This window comes from Polyodon spathula, chromosome 1, assembly GCF_017654505.1.
Source record: "Polyodon spathula isolate WHYD16114869_AA chromosome 1, ASM1765450v1, whole genome shotgun sequence".
Taxonomy (NCBI): Eukaryota; Metazoa; Chordata; class Actinopteri; order Acipenseriformes; family Polyodontidae; genus Polyodon; species Polyodon spathula.
The window spans coordinates 78821083-78847001 of NC_054534.1; the positions used below are offsets into that span (position 1 = coordinate 78821083).

The 25919-nt window shown below is 35.4% G+C and overlaps 2 protein-coding genes across 2 annotated transcripts in view; one reads left to right on the forward strand and one right to left on the reverse strand.

Annotated features, from left to right (window-relative positions):
* Window positions 1–8352, forward strand: part of LOC121322847 (E3 ubiquitin-protein ligase MARCHF1-like) — a 29632-nt gene extending 21280 nt beyond the window's left edge. The window contains exons 5-6 of the mRNA XM_041263257.1: window positions 5542–5689; window positions 7320–8352. Coding sequence (XP_041119191.1) covers window positions 5542–5689; window positions 7320–7621 — 450 coding nt within the window. The 3' untranslated portion in view covers window positions 7622–8352. The remainder of the gene's footprint in view (window positions 1–5541; window positions 5690–7319) is intronic.
* Window positions 8353–10498: 2146 nt separating this feature from the next.
* On the reverse strand, window positions 10499–24762 carry tma16 (translation machinery associated 16 homolog). The gene is made up of 7 exons (XM_041263272.1): window positions 24663–24762; window positions 23982–24091; window positions 19616–19653; window positions 19416–19500; window positions 16390–16538; window positions 12707–12749; window positions 10499–11750 (listed from the first exon to the last, which is right to left on the reverse strand). The coding sequence occupies exons 1-7, from the start codon at window positions 24663–24665 to the stop codon at window positions 11546–11548; spliced, it is 633 nt and encodes a 210-aa protein (XP_041119206.1). The 5' UTR covers window positions 24666–24762; the 3' UTR covers window positions 10499–11545.
* Between the last annotated feature and the right edge of the window lie 1157 nt (window positions 24763–25919).

A 25919-nucleotide genomic window follows, 5' to 3' on the forward strand; every position in this document is an offset into this window, starting at 1 on the left:
GGTGTGTATTAACAGTAATGTATCCCTCATAGAGGTTTACCACGGTATATTTACACTGTAATTTTTTTTTTTTTTTCCATGCAGTTCCAATGGTTATGCTTTGCATTTACCGTAGTTTACCATGCTTTGCCATACCCCTTTGGGCTTTATAATGCTATTACCAGAGATATTATATAAGGGTAATTTTGTTGGCCAAATATTTTGCTTCATCTTTATTGCTCTCTCTTTTTTCTTTCAAAATTAGACAAACATTATAATTTGGAATTATACCACAAGAAGCCCAATTTTAGTATAATTCATAACTAAGGGTGTTTTAAATTCATACATCACCTACATGTATTATATAATAATACAAGAAATGTACCTTTTAGGTCAATTCCACCCAAAGAGCTTATCAAACCAAACAACACATAAAATACATGTATTTTCACCCACTAATGTACACATGATCTGGCAAATGCACTTTGTGATTGCATACAGGATCTTTTCAGTGCTAACTTGTCACCAAAACATTAACAAAAATGTAAATGCTAACTGACATGTTAATACAAGTGCTTCAGTGTGCTTCCATATGTGAGTATAATGCCAACAGCATCAAGTCTGAGGATGAATTCATGTGCTGCTGCAGTACCTGTGATAGTACCTCTGAATAACCTCACCTGCTCATCTATTATTCACCAAAGGATACATGATCAAAAGTGACAGTTAATGCTGGAGGGGTCAGGTGCCCGTGCTGAGGGATTGATTTCCCTTTTAAGCTAATTTAGAACATTGCTTTCTGTCCCTGGCATTGCATCATGTTGTTCTTTGATTTCTGATGCGGTTGTACACAGTTTCCATGGAAACACAGCTCGGCCTGTTCTATTTCATTAGTTCACACCACGGATATTAGATTTCTCAAAATAACAAAACACGTTGCATGGCGGGCTTCAGATTTGTCACACATTTTAGAAGAACATTTTTGAAGGGGGTTTATATAGTATTAAGCTACGTGAAGACTTGTAGTGTTATTAAAAATGCTAATTTGTTTACAGAATATGTGTAACCCCATTCATTAGACCTATTTTGAAGTACAGTAAGTGCAAATGATTTTCTGAAGGAATAAGGAATATTAAACTACCAAGAGACAAACAAGGACAATACATGTAATTATTGTTTTCTTCCTTTCATAAAGACAAATCCCTGTTCGCCTTTGCACTTCCTTCAAAATAGTAACCTAGATGTATTAAAATACATTGCTTTAAAAACAAAACAAAACAAAACAAAAAACACTGTTGCCCCCTGTCTGCTAAGTTCCATATCTAGTCATGATAATAAATTCAGACAATTTGACAAATACAAGTCCAGCTGTTGAGAGAATGTTTACCTTGACTGCATCAATTAACACTGCTGCATGTAAGGTATTGTGTGGAGGCTAACTTCCATAGACAAGACCTACAGCTATTCCAGTCGATCATCAACCTTATTGGTAAAAACATATTTCACACAATAATAATAATAAAAAATAATAATAAATAAAAAACACCTACAGGTTGAGTAGCTTTGGCATGTTATGATTTACAAGTGATTTAAAAAAAAAAATTATAATGTGTTATTCCTGGCTAATGTGTTTCTGAATTTCTGCTTTAATGTTATGCTATAGGAACATCAAATATGTAGCATTATTTAACTTTATTTAATGAAGTAAAAAAAAAAAAAAAATGTACAGTATCGTTTTGTAATTAAGTAATTCAATAGCGCTCTCTTGTGGTTATTTTCAGAAAAAAAGACTGCTTTTCATTGCAAAGTATTGTTTTGCAGTTTATTTTTTCCAAGCAAATATCTAAGATACATACCTGTGTTATTTAAAGCTGTTAAAGAAGTGATTCTTTCCTTGGCTGACAGACTATGATTTACAACTTACATTCTGAAGTTGTCATCTTATATACATTGTTATGATTTCTACCTGGAAAAAGTTTCAACTACAGGATATACTGGTTGTTTTTGATGATTTAGCGGTTAGAACTGCATTAATTTATTGATTATTGCGTCATTCATTATGAAAATTATCTGTCAATAGCAAGTTTTCTATGAATATGTATTTACCCTATACATTAAGTACACCATTTCCAAAGTACCTGATATAACATACTAAAAGGTCCAATTGTGTGCTGCCCCCTGGGGGCTCCTGTCCACAGTCGGAAGTGGAATAGCCTGGACTTAAACTAGTGATCTCCAGGCTATGGGAAGCATCCTGCACTCCACACAGAGTGCCTTTACCGGAGGCGCCACTCTGGAGCCCCTGAATACAGAAATTTTAAAGAACAGAACTCTCAAAAGTCAGAAATACATCTTAAGTGTGTTATGAATGAAATATAATTACTAGCATCAAACTTTAAACTTATCTGTCTACAAATAGCAACTTTAAAAGCTCTTCTTGTGCATGCATGAAGCAATCTAACTTAAAGTTACTTATCAAGGTCCATTAATAGTTACTTTTCACAAACTATGTAACTATATTTATGTTTCATGTGGAGTTATACTCAACAGTCCTAGGGCAACATCGACTCACTAGCCTCCTGGTTGTAGAACTTGATCATTTGAATTGTGCGATGAAGTACGGTCCATGATGATTCTTCAATCCACGGCGAGATCATCAACGCAGTCTGTATGTGCCGTCCTCCTCTTTAATTCTTCAACCGCAAATGTGGCCTAACACAGTCTTTTGGATCTTTTTTGGATGTGACCTAACAGTCATTTTTGATACATGGCAGGGTATCACTCTCACCCTAGCACGTTGTCTCCCGGCCTCTCTCCCCTAAGGTCCTTAGTCTCTCAAGCTGTGACCACCTCTTCCTCGTATAGCATCTGCAGCAGAGATTGACTTTGTGGTTTCCTTCAGTCAAGGAGCGGCACCCTTGAGCTTTTGGAGTTTGAGAGCAACGTGCTACTTTTTAACTAAGTACTTTTTTTCAAGCTGAATTCTGTGTTGCACTTTCCATATAAGGTAATAATTCAGGTCATGAGATCCTTAGCTTTTGTAAAATTAACAGCATTTCTGAGATATAGTTTGTTCATGTGAAAGTCTTTATATATGTTACCCAAAAAAGTAGAGGGACTTATTTGTGTTTGGAGCACACACCCCTTTTACTATCAACACATGTGTTTCAGAACAGTCAATGTTGTGCTTAATGTCTTATTTATTTTTTATTTAATCCATCAAGTAGGTTGCCACTAATTAGTCCGTTTACAGGTAATATCTCCTATAAAATGGTCATTACATGTAAACATGGCTTTAACTAGAATAACTTATGAGTTAAAGTTTTGTGAACAAGGGCCATTTACTTGAAAGAGGAATTTTCCTTTGCAGAAATTGTTTAAAAAAATAAAATAAAATAAATTTTTTAAAAAAAAGCTTTAAACGATTCCAATATGTGTGATTTGCCTTACAGCAGTGCATTTTTGGATTACAGTTTGTTAGGTAAGAGATATTGCATTTCTTGGAGAAAAGCCCAAAGGGTGAGATCTGGTATGATGCAAACTCTAACACACTTGCAACCCTGTGCCTCATGGCTTCCAGTACACATGGGTGTATCCACACATGCTGCAGCCATTTTTTTGTCAACCTAAAGTGCTACATTTTGGTACTGATACAAGTTATGTGAAGAACAATGATGCACAAAAAAGATATATTTATATTTTTCTATATTTTCAATGTTATGCAACTTTTTGGTTTATGGATGATAAAGACCATCTGGGTGGATTCATTCTTGGTACACACTTGTATTTTATGATACTCTAGGTCAAATTCAAGTATGTGGCATCCAAGATTTTTTTTTATAACACCTTCTATACCGCACTGCGAATCCTCATATTTCAGAGACCATTTGTGGTTTTACTTTGTAGGGTTATATCAAAGCTTTACGCTAGATGTGTTTGGTAATCATGATATTGACCTCCTTATGTTTCTAATTTGTTAAACAACTATATTCTGTTATTGTCTCTATCAAGTTCCATTACTAGTACAAATGTCACTGCCACATTATTTTACACACTGGCTCAATCAACTGTACAGATCTTCATTTTCATATATACCTTTTTCTTTCTTTGTGTTAACAAACTAACCATTGAGAGATGACATTCTCCTTACAAGGGGTGCTTTGGTTTTTACTACAGAATTCTAGCAATGGTTTTTATTGCATCATTGTGTTCCTTCCACTTTGGTTTGATAAGCAATAGCACTTGTGGATATAGCCCAAGCTATTTTATGCCTGCCCTGTAGTTTTCCCAAAGGTAACATCAGGTAATCCCAGATAAGGTATAATCAAACATCTGAGAAATCAACAACAAGTGTATCAGTTATCATATTATCCAAAATGCGTGCGACGGGATCCCCTGCCTGTATGTAATTAGTCACTTAAGAGTAAATATATAGTAGATTTAAAATGATATACATAGGTAATTGGGGAAGAAAAGGCCCTAAAAGAATATTAGTCTAACATACTAAACACATAATAATAAATAACAGTTTTATTGAAATTAAATGTGGATGTAGTAACTATAATATCTTCTACATTAGAAATGAATAAAATATAGCCTTTTATATATATATATATATATATATATATATATATATATATATATATATATATATATATATATATATAAAGTTCATCTTTAAATAAGCATCAAAGGATAGATGGAGTCTTAAGCATAACTGCAGGCAGATGATGGCATCTACCTCAGGGATTCGTAACAAGAGTCCGTCTACCGTCGTTGCCAGTACCACCTATTTTGTTCTCCCACAAATAAATTCATTAAAGGTCCTTTATTTCATTTCAGTTAAACTAATATTAAAAGTGAAAAAAGTAAGTAGACAATTTTGTGTATGTTTTATGCAGTTATACCAAATTTGGTATTCTATTCTATTTTTTAAACACTGAATTTAATCTCGTTATGCCTACACTAATGAACGTATGTTGTAGCATTTACTGTTTTATCCTTGCAGAAATAATCTAAATATACTGTACGAATGGGATACTATTAGAACATAAGTATGTTCCCTGAAAAAAAAAAAAAAAATTACCATACCATAAACAAACCAGCAATGGAAACACAATGATACAGAACTAATATTGTGCTAGGCAGCTCACTTGCACTGATATTGTAACAAAGTTTTGCTTTGGGCTGCCATTGTGGAATAAGAACATGGTTTATTCGTTTTTTTTTTTTTTTTTTTTTTTTTTTAACAAAATAACACCTTTTCTGTTTTCTTCACCCCACTTCGATAACATAGACTTTTCCTACATAAGCAAAATGAGTGGTTAAATCATATTAGACAATAGGTCATAATAGAAGTTTATTCATCACATGATATAGCAACTGCTAAGCTGCCTCACCTGTTGTGTCAGTGTTTGGTACCAGTGGCAGATTGGCTAACAAAGACTACAGTACATGACTAAATCAGATTGTCAATTAATCCAATAGCACCTGTACTAAGAACAGATGGGTGTGGGTGTATTTCAAGGAAGTTGCTTTACAATGTTGCGTTTGTCATTGCAGTGGGAGAAACTTCAGATGACAACAAGTGAGAAAAGAAAGATTCTATGTTCAGTCACATTCCACATCATTGCCATTTCTTGTGTCGTCTGGTCCCTTTATGTGCTGATTGATCGCACAGCTGAAGAGATCAAGCAAGGGAAAGACAATGGTAAGAACTCTGCAGTAACCGGCTTCTGAATCTGGCTTCAGAACTTGGATAGGCAGAGTACTTCACTGTATTCAGTGCTGCCAGGAGTTTCTTCCACATGGGGAAATTAAACCTTTTTAAGTTACTCATGAAAGGTATTGGATTGCCATTAATGTAAAGAGAGTACTTGCAAGGACAGATTAGATGTAGAATTTGCCTACAAGGGTTTGTCAAAATTCATTCCACATATTGATGATATAGGATAGTTTCATAATGTGTTAAACCAACTACTTAAAGAAAAAATTGTCACATTGTTTACTGTGTCAAGTTTGCTAGATTTTCAAATCGTACATCACAGAATGAAACTTTTATAAGATTTCACTCTATTTTTTCCATGGTATCATGAAATGGGTCACTGTAAGCATAATTTTATTAATTATCTTATTTCCCTGTTGAAAATGTTTTTGAAAAAGCTATCAGGGATAATTATGGAAAAAAATAGAGTGCTATTCCATAACCAAAATGGTCAAACTATGTATAGGTCAGGGATAGCAGATGTGGTAATAGGAAGTAAATACTGTACATTGACATGTAGGTATACTTTAAGCCAGTGTTCTTCACTAATTTTCAGAGGGGGGCCACTTTAGCCGAAAAGACATCAGTGTGAGGGCCGCCGCACCGCCTTTTTCACGTTTGTTTATTGCCTTGCAATGAAGAACACTGCTTTAAGCCTACCCTAGAGTTGTGGAAGTAGTTCAATCTACATTGCCATCCCATTTTTTGGCCTCTCGTTTTAGCAATATTTTGAGAAGATATAATTACTTTATATAAATGACTAACACGGATTTCTCTCACTAAACAATACCTTTGTAATTAATATTCACGGTAGGTATGAAAAGCATAATGGGGACTGACAGATTACAGTTAATAATGAGTTGAACTTAATATTACTTTTCTCTTCACTTTGGGGAGGGAGGGAAAGAGGAAATAGGTGAGTGGTGAATCTCATAATGTGGGCCTAAATTCTGAATTTAATTCACCCCCCATACAGAAAAGCACAACAGGCCTTAACATATTCATGAGGATGTCCTCTTCATTTTAAGCCCTGTTGTGGTGGTGAAATTTGGTGCATATCATAGTAATACATGCTGTTTTATGACCGCTCTCAGAGAAAATTTTGTTTAGCCATAGAACATGGGTAATTGTACACAATGAAATGTTTTCATTAGGAAAGACACATTTAACGCTTTAATTAACTTTTATTTGTGCTTTTGTAATTCAACAAGGTGAAACTGAAACATCTGTTTTTAACAAATTGTAATAATGACAAACAAACACTTTATGAGCCTTATGATGAAGTTTTTAGAAAACTATATATATATATATATATATATATATATATATATATATATATATATATATATATATATTCACCATGACAATCACATCATAATTTCCAGAAAGTTTTGTATAGAAGCATTTTCTAAGGCACTGAAACTTATGCATTGGGGTATAAGTATAATGATATTCTATGTAGTATTGTAAAGGTGTATTAAAGTTTTAATTTAACCTGTGCAAATTATTCTTCACGTTTAAGCAAAATATACATTCTAAAGTGTAAAGGTTTTATTGGTGTTTATCCATTTTCCAGGTATCCTTGAGTGGCCATTTTGGACCAAGCTGGTTGTTGTAGCCATTGGATTTACAGGAGGCCTTGTCTTCATGTACGTTCAGTGCAAAGTCTATGCTCAACTATGGCGGAGGCTTAAAGCATACAATCGGGTCATCTTTGTTCAGAACTGCCCAGACACTTCTAAAAAGACTGAGGAAAAGATCTCGTCCATTAATCAGAGCAACGGGAATACAGACTTTGTGGCAATACCAGTGCCACAAACAGAAACAGACACTCAGCGACCAGGTGGGGGTGCTGTACCTGAAGTTGCAACTGTTTGACAATGTTGAATATATTTTTTTCCTTTTTTCTTTTGTAAGAACTACCCATGGCTTTGTGGGACAACATCGCCCACAAACACTACAAAGTACAAAGCAGTGATGGTGATGTTATAACTGTTTAAACGCTGCACCTTCTGAACGAGGATACACTTGGTGAAAAATTATACAAAAATGTTTATAGTCTGAGGAATATAAAGTCTGGTAGTTCTACAATGGTTGGAAAGTGCAGTGGTAAAAGTACTAGGTCCGGATCAGAGCACTTTTAAGAGGACATTAAGGACAGTATTAATCATTCTCATGTTTTACTTGTGGTTCTGAGTTTGTGATGCGTTATAGCGGCAGAGGTTTCAATTAGTTTTTGAGCCATTAGAGAAACATAACCCCGTATTTACAATGAACTATCAAGAAAACTCCTCAATGGCTTTAAAATTGACTACCTGTTAATTGAAAAACTACAGAAGAGGTACATTGCACTACAATACTCAACTTTGCACTGCTTTTTTAAATATTACATTTTATTACAGAAAGGAGGCTAGTAAACATTGCAAGACTTCTGTAATTATTTCACAGACATTCCAATGGTGATTTGGGCTAACTCAAATCCAACAAAGAGATAATAAAACATTACTATTCTAAATGTTATGGCATTTAAGAGATACAGAAACCAAGGACCCAGCCTATATTATAGTATATGTTTGTGGTTGCTATGCTTCTTTTTTTTTTTTTTTTTTTTTTTAACAATAAACAGATACATGAAGTGTTATGGACCATGGCTGTGACGTCTTAATAGAACAATCACCGAATATGTATGACACATTATTGTGGAGCAAACAAATCACAGTTTAGTGTTCAGCTAAGCTGTAGGGTACTATTTAGCTCTGCAGCAACAAATGAAGGTGTGAAGTTAATTGTAACAACTAACCAATGGTGCAATAAATTTGTGAATCTATACATTCTGCATTGTCTAAAATAACCATAATTTCTAATCAGCAAACTGTGGCATTTCTTTTGTACGTCAAGTAGAGTGGAATCTTATACCCCCTTATATATTTTTGGTAGTCTGTCTGTTTACTGTTCAACAAGGAACACATTATATGAGTCAACATCCTAGCGCTGAAGTGTGAAGACACTCTTAGTATTAGTCCTTAAATTTCTTATGTAATTTCAAAATGTACACTACCGGTCAAAAGTTTTAGAACACCTCAATTTTTCCAGTTTTTATTGAAATTTACACAGTTTAATGTCTCAATGTACTTTGAAATTAAAGCATAAAACAAATAAACAATTGGAGATAAAAAAGAAATCATGGAATCGTTTTGTTTAACGAAATTTTTGGCTCATCAAAGTAGCCACCTTTTGCAGATATAACAGGCGAACACACTCGTGGCATTCTTTCTACAATGAAAATCAAATATTGTTCGGAAAGTTCTTCCCAACACTGTTGCAGAAGTTCCCACAAATGTGTTCACCCTTCTATCTGGTTCATCCCAAACCAGCTCAATGCATTTTAAGTCTGGGGACTTGCTGGCCATTCCATGATTTGAAGCCTACCGTCTTGTTCTTTTCTTCTAAGGTAGTTCTGACATACTCTGGATGTATGTTTTGGGTCATTGTCTTGCTGTAGGATGAACCCCTGACCAACTAGACGTATATCAGAGGCTATTGCATGGCGCTGCAAAATGCTGTGGTAGCCGTTTTGATTCAAGGTGCCACTCTGTGCAAGTCGCCAACTATGCATCCAGCAAAAGAGCCCCAGAGCATCACGCTTCCTCCTCCATGTTTGACAGTTGGTGTCACACACCAAGGAACCATCCTTTCTCCTACTCGACGGCATACAAAAACCCTGTGTGATGAAGCGAAGATTTCAAATTTTTATTCATTGGTCTATAAGACTTTCTTCCAGTCTTCAGTAGTCCACTGGCGGTGCTTCATAGCCCAGGCAAGACTCTTTTTCTTATTTTGCCATCTTAGCAATGGCATTCTTACTGCCACTTGACCTGTCAAACCTGCAGCTCGAAGTCTTCTCTTCATAGTTGAAACTGAGACTTGCTTCCTTCGACCAGTGTTAAATCTGTGCTTGAAGCTGTTGTCCTGTGAGCCGCCTATCACGCAAGCTGTTGACTCTCAGAAACTTGTCTTCTGATTCTGTTGTGGCTTTGGGTCTGCCAGACCTCTTCCTTCCTCCACTTTCCAAGAGCCTTTTGATGGTGTAGGACACTGTACTCACTGACACCTTGGTTTTCTTTGCAATTTCTCTAAAGGAAAGACCTACACTTTTTAGGGTTATAATGGTATGTCATCCTTTGTTAATTGCCTTTTTCTCGCCATTATGATAGCAATATACTACTTCCTCCAGTACAATATTGTCCAAATAATGCTTAAGAGGGTGTAGTAACAGTCTGTTCCAACACTGCTTTTATAGGGTTTGTAAGTAATCAACAAAAGTTGTAGGAATTGTTAGCATCAACTTTCAAGGCTTAATTTACTTCCATTGCTGCAGAACAGCTGTAAGTTGTTAACCCATTACTTGTTCCCTGAAAAAGATCTTTTTGTATAACTCTGAAATGCACATTATTTTTCAGTTTTTGGTAACCTAAACTTTTTTTTTTTTTAACCTGTCAGTTTACCGCTTACCTTTGTACCATTTCAGGTTATTCACTGGACTTGAACTGCTTAAATTTCAATAAAAACTGGAAAAATTGGAGTGTTCTAAAACTTTTGACCAGTAGTGTATGTGACTTATTTATTATTGTTAGATGATGTTTAAGAGGCGATATTCACACAGCATTAATCATCAAAAAATTAACCATTATTTTTTTCTAAAAAGAAAGCAAAACATTGACTTTTAGACTACAATAAATAACCTAAAAGGTTGCATTAAGCGCTACTACATGTACCACGGCTGTTTCTGGTTTCTGTAAAATCAGATGATATCAAAAGTCATTGAATAGTTACAGTAAATTACATTAAGTAGAAATGGCTTCTCAAGGGAGATGTTAGTTACTGCAGTTTTCAGAATGCACTACATATTTCAAGTGCTTTTGTGAATGTCAGGTTAATATCTTATAATCAGCGTAGATGTAAATGTATTTATTTTCTTAATATTATTTCATAGATTAGCCATGTTCCCACAAACATAATTTTGAACTTGCTTGTATCCAGCTGGTACAGGTAAGAAAGAGCAGCTAAAGCAGCTACTATTTATCCCGCTTCAGGATGTCTCTGCTTTCAGCTGGATAACTGGGTGAATGATTTCTGCACATTGTGGCTGCCATGCAATTGCAGAACCAGTAGCTGACCAGATTAACAATGGTTATGGAATCCCTCCAAGTGACATGTTTCCAGTAGGTAATTCTATACACTCCAGTTTGGTTCTTTGTTCTTCAACGTTATACCACAATCCAGAGGTGGAGGCAGTCTCCCTGTCTGACCATCCAGCAATGAATTGAATATAGATTATTTTTGAGGTTTTGGAAAACAAAAGCAACACCTACAGATTTAAAATGACTTGAATTCAAAACGCATCAAGAGGCTATTGAACTTGGAGAAAAACAGGACTACATGCTGGCATGCGGCTCTTGAACCAAACAACAGTATAGAAACAATGGATATTGACACTTCAGTTCAAATGTTTTGGAGGCTTGTACAGTGCAGTATAGAGTGGGAATAGAACTTTATAAACCAAAATGTGCTGTTTGAACTGAACTAAGACAACATAAGGTACATCTATTTTAATTGTGATGCAAGTTTCATTTGATGCTTAATTTTTTATTTTGTTTTTTTAAACCAAGGCAGTTATTTTTCTTTCAAATAACACATATACAGTACACAGCAACACTTTCAGTTTCTAGAAAGTTTCTCCAATATATTTTCATTTGATGTTGAAAATTTATTTGAACAGATGTCCCTGCAAATTACTTCTGGTCACTTGACATCCTCCAGCATCTCTGATTTAGCTTCTTTACACATATCATCACCCTCATGTGACTGTGCTGTTAAACTGTCCTTGTCCTCATTTAGCCCATCTTCAGTTCTGTTGTTACAGTCTGTCTTTGTGGAATCCAAACCCTTTGATGAAAGTGTCCTTATTTTAATATTTGGCAGCTTTTTCAGATCCCCGTTCCATTCCCTGTCCAAAAACAATTGAGATAGATAGATTTAAAGAATTAAAGCATGCTTTCAAATATTATGTAATGTACAGCAGGCAGTTTTGATGGGGTATTAAAACAAGTAATGTATATACATGTGCACTGATTTAGTGGAAGCAGCAAAGTATTAACTACTGTACTGTGTCTGATAACAGTGGCCATCAATCAGGCATTCAACCTGAACCTGAGGTCACTGACTGGCATATTGGCAGCATTCCCAAACAAAACAACACAAGATGCTGATAGTGTGACAATAAAAGATAAATATGTAAAATGATGTTAAAAACATCACCAGGTTATGATTCACAGAAATTAAACCTCTACACACCACCAATATAAAAAAAAAAAAAAAAAAAAACACAGCACCACAGCTGCACAACATTATCCACCATAAAAGAACTACAAAAAGAAACAGCTTGATTTACAAAAGCATTTATCCACTTCAATAAAAGTGGTTTATTTCTAGTTGACAAATGAATAACAATTTTATTGCAAAACTAAAAACAAAAACTAGTCTAACACCTTTACAGCTTGGAGGATTCATCAACCACCTGTAAAAATGTTCCAATAAATCCCAGCTATGAATTCTCAGTGGAGTGTACAGGTGAACTGAATCTGCATGCAGAAGTATGGGGGTAAAGGGGCAGGAGATCGTGATTATAAACCCACAGTGCAGGTTCCTTTTCCATTGACTGATTAAATATGCTGCTATACAATAGGAAAAATGTATATAACCAAAGGGAGGAGGTTAAAGCTGAATATTCATGAAAGTGTTCTACGGTATTTGAAATGAGAACATTACACTGCGAAAATATATTTTCAGATTATATCCTGTGGAAGAACTAATCTTTCTAAAAGCAGTGACATGGTTATTTATGCTAGTATAACACTTATAAAACCATGTGGCCAGCTCCTGATTTGATCAGATAATACGCACCTGAACATTTTAAGATGTTTACCGTTCATAATATCTGGAATTTCTGTAAAACAAAAAAGCATGAGAAGTTTAATATTAACAGTACCAGGTTCTCCGCAGACATCTGGTCAGGCAAGTACAATATACCTCTTGCTATTTTTTAACTGCCCTACACCAGCGGTGCCTGATGGCAGCAATTTAACGTGAGCTCATTCTCAAGCGAGTTTGATTAGCTTATTTATCATACTTGGTAGAGTCTGAACTATAGGTATAAAAATAATAATTTCAGTCAGTACAAGAAAAATGAATTTAAAAAAAAAAGAAGGTGGTTCTAACTCCAACAGATGCTACATAAAACAATACTGGCTTAGAGTGGTCTGTAAACAATTGTTAGCATGTTTAATTTATCTTTAAAATGGCTGCAAGTGACACATTTTGAAGAAAATATGAATACATCTCCTGGAGGGGGGTACAACCAAAAACGGCAACAGTCTGGCTACAAAGGATACTGGCAACATACAAAAAGGGCATTCATGTACATTTAAAAGAAAAAAAAAAAAACACCCACACACCAGAAAGACTTGCATTTGACTGCTTACTTACATTACATTTGTTGCATCGTGTATTTATGCAAACATGTTAGATTTAAAAAAAAGTTGCCTGTATATCAAGTGTATATACACTGAACAAAAATATAAAACATGTAAAGTGTTGGTCCCATGTTACATGAGCTGAAATAAAAGACCCCAGAAATGTTCCATACGAACAAAAAGCTTAATTCTCTCAAATTTTGTGAACAAATTTGTTTACATCCCTGTTATTGAGCATTCCTCCTTTGCCAAGATAATCCATCCACCCGACAGGTGTGGCATATCAAGAAGCTGATTAAACAGCATGATCATTACACAGGTACACCTTGTGCTGGGGACAATAAAAGATCACTCTAAAATGTGCAATTTTGTCACACGACACAATGCCACTGATATCTCAAGTTTTGAGGGAGCGTGCAATTGGCATGCTGACTGCAGGAATGTCCACCAGAGCTGTTGAGAGAGAATTGAATGTTCATTTCTCTACCATAAGCCTCCTCCAACGTCGTTTTAGAGAATTTGGCAGTACGTCCAACCGGCCTCACAACTGCAGACCACGTGTAACCACGCCAGCCCAGGACCTCCACATTCGGCTTCTTCAGGAGCTGGATCATCTGAGACCAGCCACTCGGACAACTGATGAAACTGTGGGTTTGCACAACCGAAGAATTTCTGCACAAACTGTCAGAAATCGTCTCAGGGAAGCTCATCTGCATGCTCGTCGTCCTCACCAGGCTCTTTACCTGACTGCAGTTCAGCGTCATAACCGACTTCAGTGGGCAAATGCTCACCTTCGATGGCCACTGGCACTCTGGAGAAGTGTGCTCTTCATGGATGAATCCCGGTTTCAACTGTACCGGGCAGATGGCAGACAGCGTGTAATGCGTCGTGTGGGCGAGCAGTTTGCTGATGTCAACGCTGTGAACAGAGTGCACCATGGTGGCAGTGGGGTTATGGTATGGGCAGGCATAAGCTACGGAACGAACAATTACATTTTATCGTTGGCAATTTGAATGCACAGAGATACCGTGACAAGATCCCGAGGCCCATTGTCATGCCATTCATCCGCCGCCATCACCTCATGTTTCAGCATGATAATGCACGGCCCCATGTCACATGGATCTGTACACAATTCTTGGAAGCTGAAAATGTTCCAGTTCTTCCATGGCCTGCATACTCACCAGACATGTCACCCATTGAGCATGTTTGGGAGCTGTGTCGCTCTGCATGAGGCAAATGGTTGTCACACCAGCTACTGACTGGTTTTCTGATCCACACCCCTACCTTTTTTTTTTTTTCCTAAGGTATCTGTGATCAACAGATGCATATCTGTATTCCCAGTCATGTGAAATCCATAGATTAGGGCCTAATGAATTTATTTCAATTGACTGATTTCCTTATATGAACTGTATACTTGTTACACTTAACAGTAGTTATTTTGACAGTTCACAATCAGACAGCTTAAACCTTTAGACTGCAAAAACAAAGTTGACGTGACAAGTTTTTTTTTTTTTTTTTTTTACCATACTAAAACATATGCAGTACTTTGAGATGTGTGTGTGTGTGTGTGTGTGTGTGTGTATATATATAATCTGTCCTGAAAAGTAGTAGCATTTAAATATTCCTAAAAAACAAACACACTGGGGAAAAAAGTTACAGTTCCTGTGTGGATCATTCTAAATCCATCCAGCAAATGCATTTTTATACAGAAAACTTTACATTATTAAAAAGCTGTACATTATCAACTAAAACTAAAGTGTTTTAGGGCCCCCAATAACCTCCATTCTCACATTTCTGGAAAAAAAAAAAACTGTTTGAAACGGTTGATCTTTATCCACAATTCCAGAATCACGTGGATTTAAGTGAGATGAGATTACCTGATTGTTGAAATACCAGTGAGAATGTCACTTCATTAAAATAAACAAGCAAACAGTTGCTATTTGACCTGAATCACCCAATATTTATACTTCTGTGCATTTAGTCATATCCAGAGCCACAACTGAGACACAGTAATACAGTGAAATGGATTCAAATAAATTCCAGGTACAACATCTTCCCACACTGTATGACAAATGAGTCCTCAGCTCTGTGGAATTCACTTCAACCACCATTTTTAACATTTCTTCAATTAGCAAGAATTCCAGAAAATAAATTTGGTTCAACTGTATTCACAGTTTTCTGGTACCATGATTATTACAATGGAGCTCATGAAATGTGCCTTTTAGAACATGCACTTATGTTAAGGAATTTAACAATGCTAGAAGCCCTCAAATCACATTTGTTGACTCTTAAATGGTAAATCACTTCAAATGCTATTTTAACATGCATGATGTTTGTAATAATTTTTATCTGGATCTTTACCTTGCTATGCGCTTGCTTGAAGAATCCCAACTGTCAGGGATTGAACAGACTGACTCCCAAACCATGTACCTTTCAACTCTTCTGGCCCCACCAATATTTACCCTTGTAAAGCTAATTAAATCAACCCTACAACATTCATTAACGACCATTAGAATAATGGATTTGGCTCCAAATATGAAGTGAATACATAATAAAGCACCACAATAATTCTCCTATAACGGTGTTCCCACTTTTTGTTTGTATTTCTCCCACAGCACACACATCAACAGAAGCTTTGCTAGTGCTGTTAGAGTAACACAGTCTGGTACAACGATGGGTACAAAAATGGAATTCTAACAATTGGAATATTTTGTTTGGCTCTAGAAACAGAGATGACAGACAGACACATATATATATATATATATATATATATATATATATATATATATATATATATATATATATATATAAAACAAACATGGTGTAGTAGTACCTACAATATCTTTAGTTTTTATTGTGCATTCTCACTGTTGTCCAATGCAGTATGGTTTCAATATTTTATGCCTTTCAGAATTCTCGGACTCTCTGAACAACCCTGGAATCAAGACTGTTGAACTATTCATTTTTAATTGTAAATAAAGAACAAAAGGAGAAGTAAGGGTTGAACTGAAATTATTTCCCTAGTTTCTATAAGTTTTTTATGCCCCTGCTTTCATTTAGGCAGAGTATTACTAAAATGTCTAACAATTATTAATGAAGGAAAGAAAGTCAAACCTATTCCATATCCCTCGTACTGCATTCTCTCCCGTTCAATGGTCTGTTTGATGACATTCTCTCGGGAGCTGTGCTGTCTTCCTTGCCTGCCTTTAATGCCATTCACTAGTTCTATCTGTTCCAGCTCACTGTCAAATCGATGCAAATATCTGTGGGAAAGGAAGGAGGAAAACCACAGAAAATTACATATGGGAAGCAGAAATGTATATGGTTTATACTTTGCTCTCAAAGGGAACATGTTTATGAGTCACACAAATATCATGTCTAATTAAAATGTATATATATATATTATATACACACACACACACACACATACATATATATATATATATATATATATATATATATATATATACACACACACACACACATATATACACACACACACACACATATACACATATATATATATATATATATATATATATATATATATATACAGACACACACACACATATATATATATATATACATATACACATATATACACACATATATATATATATATATATATATATATATATATATATATATATATATATATATATATATATATATATATACACACACATACACACTTTTAACTAGACTTAACATAAAATAAATGTGTACATTCCATTTAAATCGCATTTTATTCTTCTGAAAAGCAAGTCGATAATTCTACATGGTCAGCATAATGTTATAACAAGCTGCACACTTCCATACTGATTACACCGTGTAACAATTTTTTTTTTTTTTTTTTTTTTTTTGTTCCTGGGTAGTAAGTGTTATTTCCTAATTGCTTATGCCTCAAAAGTATAGAAAATGGCTATTATTCCCCACAAACTTTGCTTTTGTGACCAGGACAGTGATATTTCAAAATATCACTATTTCCAATGGGAAAACGGGCAAATGTGTCTTTTCGTTCACATAAAGTCAGAAAAAAACAACATATGAATCCAAATTAACATGTATTTATACTAAAGTAATTCAAAAATGACTACAAAAGATTTAGAAGCGAGTAGTTTTTCGAGATTTAGTATAAATACATGTTAATTTGCATTCATATGTTGTTTTTTTTTTTTGAGGCATAAGCAATTAGGAAATAACACTTACTACCCAGGAACAAAAATTGTGTTACATAGTGTTATTAATGCTTCCGTCAGCCAGATCCAACTGTTAGAACATAACATAAGAAAGTTTACAAACGAGAGGAGGCTATTCGGCCCATCTTGCTCGTTTGGTTGTTAGTAGCTTATTGATCCCAAAATCTCATCAAGCAGCTTCTTGAAGGATCCCAGGGTGTCAGCTTCAACAACATTACTGGGGAGTTGATTCCAGACCCTCACGATTCTCGGTGTAAAAAAGTGCCTCCTATTTTCTGTTCTGAATGCCCCTTTGTCTAATCTCCATTTGTGACCCCTGGTCCTTGTTTCTTTTTTCAGGTTGAAAAGGTCCCTTGGTTCAACATTGTCAATAACTTTTAGAATTTTGAATGCTTGTATTAGGTCGCCACGTAGTCTTCTTTGTTCAAGATTGAACAGATTCAATTCTTTTAGCCTGTCTGCATATGACATGCCTTTTAAGCCCGGAATAATTCTGGTCGCTCTTCTCTGCACTCTTTCTAGAGCCGCAATATCTTTTTTATAGCAAGGTGACCAGAACTGCACACAATATTCAAGATGAGGTCTTACTAGTGCATTGTACAGTTTTAACATTACTTCCCTTGATTTAAATTCAACACTTTTCACAATGTATCCGAGCATCTTGTTAGCCTTTTTTATAGCTTCCCCACATTGTCTAGATGAAGACATTTCTGAGTCAACAAAAACTCCTAGGTCTTTTTCATAGATTTCTTCTCCAATTTCAGTATCTCCCATATGATATTTATAATGTACATTTTTATTTCCTGCGTGCAGTACCTAACACTTTCCTCTATTAAATGTCATTTGCCATGTGTCTGCCCAGTTCTGAATCTTGTCTAGATCATTTTGAATGTCCTTTGCTTACTGGAAAGGTGAAACTGCACAATAAATCAAACAAGTTCGTTTGAAAAATCTTTGATACATTGTTTGTTGCCCATCCATCCATTAGTATACTTTTGGGATATTTTTAAATGTACATTTCATTGTATTGTAGAGAGCAACAATTTGCTGCAACTCTGTTCACTTTAAGATGAGAAACTATACTGTAAAAAGACCCAGACTCCTCAACGATGGACAAAGGGGGAAATGCGACTCAAATTATAATTTTTTGCTCAATTCATATGGTTTACCAGATCCGTTATCCAACACAATAGTAACCAAAAGGATGTCTTTGGACCTTTTCACCAATAGTTTCTCCGTATTTTTCAAATGTTTCGAAAACCAATAGCCAATATCCTGCTGTTACTCACATATTATAATTGCAAAAGGGGGTATATTGTCCACTGAGTTTATTACTTGAGGTACCCTAGACATTACAAGAGAATTTAATTAATAGCTATAATGTTTGAACAAATCTATTTTACAAGATCAGAGGCCCAATTTTGATAAACAAAAAAAATGTGCAAACTCAAGAGTGATTGCACTACATCCTGCCATATCTCCCATGTTTTTATTCTGAACACAGCAAACATATGCTGGTGCAATTTGACCAATCCATGGAAAGTGGGAGGCAGAATAGGGCTAGAAATTTAAGAGACATCGACTTACCCTTTAAACGTGGAGTACTTTGCATGCATTCACAGTGATTTTTTTTTTAGATAAAATAAGCATTAATTTCTCTATTTTTATTCTTTATATCACAGCATGCAGTAAAAATGGTTAAATATCTCTCAGGGTAATGACACCCTCCTCTTGCTAGAATTACATTGAAATGTCTCAGAATAATATAACCAAAATCCAGATTGGTTATCTCATTTCATGTACAATATAGTAAACTGCAGTGATTGATTTCATTCAGTACCTAAAAAAGCAGGAATATGTGTTATATGAATTTGTGATAGTCAGCTCTGCTTATCTCCATTTTTTTCAAGTGGTATTAAATGGGACTGACTAAATGCTTACCTTTCTATAACTGCACATGCTTCCTTCTTACTATACTCAGTTTTGCTAGGATCAAGTTGGTTCTGAAACCAAAGCAGTTTTTCACCTATTAAACAAACAAACAAAAAAAAGTTAATATAAATATTGTGTCAAATATTTAATGTTCAAATGTAAATAAAAAGTCAGGACCTATACATTTGGGTCTGGTCTCCTTAACTCACCTGTAGAACTGAGACGTATAGCTTTCTCATTCTTTTTTCTGCAAAAAAATTAGATGCATTTATCACAAAAATCAACATGGAAAATATTTTGCGATTATGAAAATTGCATAACACACTGTCACATTTATTATCTTTATGTGTAGAGTGAAAAATGATTTTTTTTTTCTGTCATGCATCAAATAAATTATCAGTTGCGAAGCAGCTGGGCAGCATAAGAAAACAAAATGTACTCCAAGTCAAGGTGCTCACTTAGCACAGTATGTTGTGACTGTTTCCACAGATATTAACATATTCAATATTTCCAGGTCGCTCACTCTGTGAATGGGCTAACTATAGTAAGTGAATATTTTGTTGCAGAAAGCAATCCAGGGGTACCCTAACTTTGTGGACACAAATCTTTCAAGCTGAAAAAATAGGACTGGTCCACATGGGATGTATGGGTTGAAACAAGATTATCATATTCTTTAGACTTGTCAGAATGTGTCTGCTGAATAGCACCAAACATTTACTATAATAATAATTATATATTATACTATATATATATATATATATATGATATATATATCTATATATATATATATGTGTGTGTGTGTGTATATATATATATATATACACACACACACACATATATATATATATATATATATATATATATATATATATATATATATATATATATATATATAATACACACACACACACACACATGTTACATTAATTTTAATTAATTGGCGGTACCGTAACACACACATAGACACACACACACACATATACCGTATTACTTCAATTTGGCGCCATGGCGTTTATTTATATCAAAATGACTGCGGCCCTTAAACGGGGGAGTCCTTTATTACTAATACTTTGCTTTACAAAAGCTGCAATATTTTATTACAAGGCATTTTAGAGCGGCGCGTGAGAGGCTCCACTCTCCAGCACTATACTCATGTCTGTTTCTGGGGCTTGAATACAGTACATTTACTGACAGTTAACGAGAGCCTAGTAGGTGGGCGTTGGGAGGTCAGGGGAGTACTGTACCAGCGAATCAGAAGTGTGTATTGGTTGTTATAGGGCAGGACAAGAAGAAGAGATAGAACAGTAGTTGAGTGTGATGCAGTTCTTTTTCTTAACGTAAATATTACCTCTGAATATCGGTTTGATTTCTGTTAAAACTAAAATATATCCTAAGGTTATTTTTTTTCTCACTGTAATTTACCTGCTTGTTAGTAATTTCTCTGTAAGAGAAACCAAAACAAAAAAACAAAAAATTTCTGAAGACCAAAAAAACAAAAACTATCATTCGTTCGTTGATAGTAAGCAAGTTTTTTTTTTTAATGTTTTTTTTATATATATATATATATATATATATATATATATATATTATACACACCCATTCACACACACACACACACACACACACACACACACAGTGCCTATAGGAAGTATTACCCCTCTTGGATGTTTTCACAGTTTGTTGTGTTACAACCTGAAATCTTGATGCATTTAAATGGGATTTTTTTCCCCCCTCTTTGATTTACACAACCTGCTCAACAGTTTCAATGTGTGAGAAAAGTAGATAAGTATTCACCCCCTTTACTATGACACTCCTAAATACGCTCAGGTGTAACCAATTGCCTTCAGAATTCACACAATAAGTTAAGTGGAGTCCATCTGTGTGCAATAAAAGTGGTTCACATGATTTCAGATTAAATACACCTGTCTCCGTAAGGTCCCACAATTGGGTAGTGCATTCAAAGCAAAGATACTACCATGAAGACCAAGGAGCTTTCAAAACAACTCAGGGATAAAGTTGTAGAAATTTATGGCATGGATCAGGGGAGGAGTATAAAAAGATTTCAAAAGGCACTGAATCCCTTGGAGCACAGTCAAGACAATCATTAAGAAGTGGAAGGTATACGGCACCACACAAAATTTTCTTGGAGCAGGCCGTCTTCCCAAACTGAGCAGCCGGGTAAGAACGGCATTGGTCAGAGAAGCCACCAAGAGATCAATGACAACTCTGAAGGACCTACAGCATTCAAATGGGAGAAACTGTCCATGTGCAGTGGCTTAAAAACAAGAACGTGAATGTCCTTGAGTGGCCCAGTCAAAGCCTGGACTTGAATCTGATTGAGAATCTGTGGCACAACTTGAAGATTGCTGTCCACCAACGATCCCCATCCAACTTGACAGAACTTGAACAATTTCGCCAGAAGAATGGGCAAATAATGCACGATCCAGATGTGCAAACCTGGTAGAGACTTAGCCCAAAAGACTCACAGCTGTAATTGCTGCCAAAGGTGGTTATACCAAGTATTGACTAATGAAATTATTTTTCATTAACTGTTGTTTCACAATAAAAAACATTATCTTGTTGAGTAGATTGTGTAAATCAAAGGAAAATAGATCTTCTTTAAATGCATTAAGATTTCAGATTGTAACACAACAAACTGAAAACATCCAAAGGGGTGAATACTTACTATAGGCACTGTGTGTGTGTGTGTGTATATTCACACAGATAGATAGGACTGAGAAAATCCAACTGAATAAAAAACAAAACAACTAAACCCCCTATAAGAAGATATCTTCGGCTAGCTTTGGGATCGCGCTTAGTTCCTCTTAGTAAGTTTTCACCATCCAAGTGGAGGATGAGGTAAACAGAGAGCCCTTGTTTTATCCCCTGCTGTGTTGGCACTGAACTCTTCTGAGACGCACACAAAAACAAAAAAAAACGACTTGAAGAACTTCTGTGATGTAAGTAGTTCATCTTGGGTTGTCTGTTGGGACTGTACCATAAAATAAAATGTGCTTACTAAGGTGTGTGCACATTAGTCTGTATTACATGGTGGATTGAGGCTGCAGTCTCTTTGGGGGGGGGGGGGGGGGGGGGGGGGGGGCACATGTACACAGCCAGGGTTGCGCATTTCCTTACTTATCTTTTGAGCAGGGGTAGAAAAAAAAAAACCTTTACATTTCTTTGAGAGCGACGTTTATTCGAGGGCGGCGTCTATTACAAAACCGATTCCGAGTGAGGCGTTAATTCGAACATATTAATTGAAAACCATTACACAGTAACTAAGCTGCATTATTAAGTCAATACCCAGAAAAAGAGGTCACTATTTCCAACATCTGTTGAAGAATGTTTTGGTAACACAGCAGATGATGGTCAAGACAAAGTATTGGACTCCCTTTTGAGAAAAGCACTTGTAACATCTTACAACAAAGAAAATGGCTAAAGGACAAAGAAAGGAATATGGAATATCAAATTTCAGAATCTGAGCAATAATCAGCAAGTACTACAGAACAAATTCAAACTCTTGAAATAAGTGGATGTCCAAAGACAATTACATGTACAGTAGGTAAGAGAATCATTCATGCAGCTACAAGAAATCCAGTGTACGAAAGAACTGTAACAAGGCAATGAAGGCAAGGAATTGTACGCACATACACAGTCTAAAATCTACCACGAAATATTAACAGGAATCTGAAGCATTCTTCAACAAAATGATCTGGCCCAGTGAGACCAAAATAGAACTCTTCCTCAAAAATGGACACAGTATTTTTGGGGGGAATAAAAAGGGAAAGCCTTCAATTAAGAAAACCTTGTACCTACAGTTAAACATGGAGGTGGTTCAATCATGATTATGGGGGTGTTTCAGCAGTTCAGGGACTGAAGACATTTATGTATTTGAAGATCGAATTAATGTAGCCATGTATCAAAACATTCTAACAACTACAATGATAGTGTCTGCTCGAAGGCCGATTGGCATACAGTTTATCTTCCAACACGACAATGACCCAAAGCATACGGCTAAGTCAACTATGGAATTCTTGAAGACAAAGACAAAAGTTCTGCCACAGCCTTTGCAATCACCAGATCTCAATCCAACAGAAATTATGTTAGAGCTGAAAAAAGCTATAGCCAAGCGTGTGTCCAATCTGTGAGCTGAACGACAGAATGGGCCCAGATTTCACCATCAAGATGTGACACACGGGTTATGAATTATCGTAAACATTTGAAAGCCATAACAAAAGCAAAAGGAGGACACATGAAATACTAAAAGCAGAGATGCCAATACTTGTGTCATTAACTAATACTTGAAATTAAATAAAGTTTGCTTTTTTTAATAAAAGATTTGTTAAATTCCTAAAAATTGTGTATTTGCTTGTTGTTTTACCAGAAAAGTGGTTAACATGTAGTAAGCTTATTATAACTTGAATGGTGCAAGCAGCACAAGGTGTCAATACTTGTGTATTTAGAATTACAATTAAATCAAGATAACTGGATCAATATACAATCAGAAAATACTGCAAAAAATATATGTACTTTACACAGCCCGTGTTCCAATGGAGTCTAGATGTTTCTTACCTTTCTTTTTTTTCCTGTTTGGTTACTCCTCTTGCCATCTGAGCAGCTTTTCTACTGTATGGGTGCACAACTTTCTTCTCCACCGCCCCTTTACCTTTGAGTGCTTTTGGCTTCGAAGAAAATCGTTACATGGAAAATAAATAATCCAGAGCAATAAAACAAACATTGCATGCATTGGGGTGAAACGTGTTGTAACCAAGAACTGCAATGCATACAACACGTGCCATACACCCACAACAAGGTAAGTCTGTAATATATATATATATGTATTTGGGATACTGACGTAAAACATAATATTGCATGCGTATTTCATTGGTAAATAACAGATTTTCCTTAGTAAACAATAAAAACAACTAGCAATCTAACTTAGCTTCTGTTTACACGCTCTGTTGTCGCAATTTCTTTGGCAAGAATCACAGAATACAGAACCAGAAGTGGCGTAAGTCAACAAGCAGAAACAAAATAAGTTTTTAAATTATTTTTTACTAAACATACTGTGAAAATATGAATCAACAATATGTATCTTGCAAGAAATTCTGTTTTAACGCACGTTGAGTGGAGGTTGAGTCCCAAACGTTTAAAGCTTGATTAAACCGAACTGCCACTCATTATTTATGTATTTTTGTTTCACCATTATCAGCTTTAATTAAGAATATCTATAACAACTTATAGAAAACTTACCATTCTTTGGAAATATCTCAAACACGTGTTCGTATCACAGACAGCAAACCGGAAAGGCTGCACTGGTATTTTTTTTGTTCCGTGCAACAAACTGGGATAGTAAAACATACAGTTCCGGATAACTTATCTAGAGCACACAGTGTCGAAAGAAACGTACATTAATAACAATTTACTTGAAGCGGAATACAACTAATTTCTCTACCAACGAAGGTTTTATTTTAAGTGGAAAGATTACATGGGAAGTCATAAGGGAAGCCATCATGGGATGTGTCATATGATTCTCTCTCTAGAACTTCTTCACCTTTACTGCAATTGTCCTGTCTATATTGTAATAAAATGTACCATTTCAGTTCAAGATTATTTACTTTTCGTACGTTTTTTAGTTTTTTTCTACATCTTCATATTTACATATGCAGATACATACAGCCTACAAAATCTGAATGGTTCAGCTGGTACAACAAACTCTTACTTGCTTTGAAATTGTGCCGATTATTTTGTTACAACAAAATTACCTATAGCAGTTTTTTTTTGTTATTGATTTTTTCCCCCGTTTTTAAATCAAAAGCAAGGTCCACCGTCCCTACGCTCCCCAGACCTCAAACTAATGTGGATTTTGTTGCCGGTATGTGAACATCACAGCAGGACCCGAGACCATATGATTAGAACAAGAGTCGAGAAACAGCAACACTGTAGACAGATTTCCAAATCCACAGAAAGCTTTTTCTAGAGTCACAATCCCCCCCTATAGAATCCTGAGGAATTAATCCATAAGTAGGGCTACAGGTAATTGATAACTCACACACTTAAGATTTCACAAGTAGTGATTGTTATATAATAGTTGTAAAAAGTTTTTGTTTTGACCAGGCACCAAAAATGCTGATTGAAAGAGATTGATCCAAAAACAAGGGGTTTCAGATTTGCAAAACAAATACATTACCAGATGACTTTTTTTTTTTTTTTTTTAAATACCTGCTCAGTCAAATGCAGTGAATCATTTGTGCAATAGTATGAATGTCTTTCAGACCAATAACTTCAAATGTTTTTGCATGTGTTTATACACACTGTAAAAATCTACATCTCAATGTATTACTAGAATATATTAGTACCGGTAATTACTTTTCTGCAGGTCAGACCCAAGTCCCTACTAAGGGGATATTGGCTAGAAAAGATTGAGAACAACTGCCTTAATGCACTATATACTAAAAGACTTTTGTCTGAGATATCCTGAAATACATGATTTTTTCAGTCATTTAATTA

Bases quoted from the DNA above. Each gene is read 5' to 3' on its own strand.
- tma16 (XM_041263272.1), bottom strand. The intron at 12,750-16,389 runs GTTTGACTTTCT...TTTGTTTTACAG, and splicing joins GTACGAGGGATATGGAATAG to AAATTCCAGATATTATGAAC. The intron at 11,751-12,706 runs GTGCGTATTATC...GTTTTTGGACAG, and splicing joins AAACATCTTAAAATGTTCAG to GGAATGGAACGGGGATCTGA.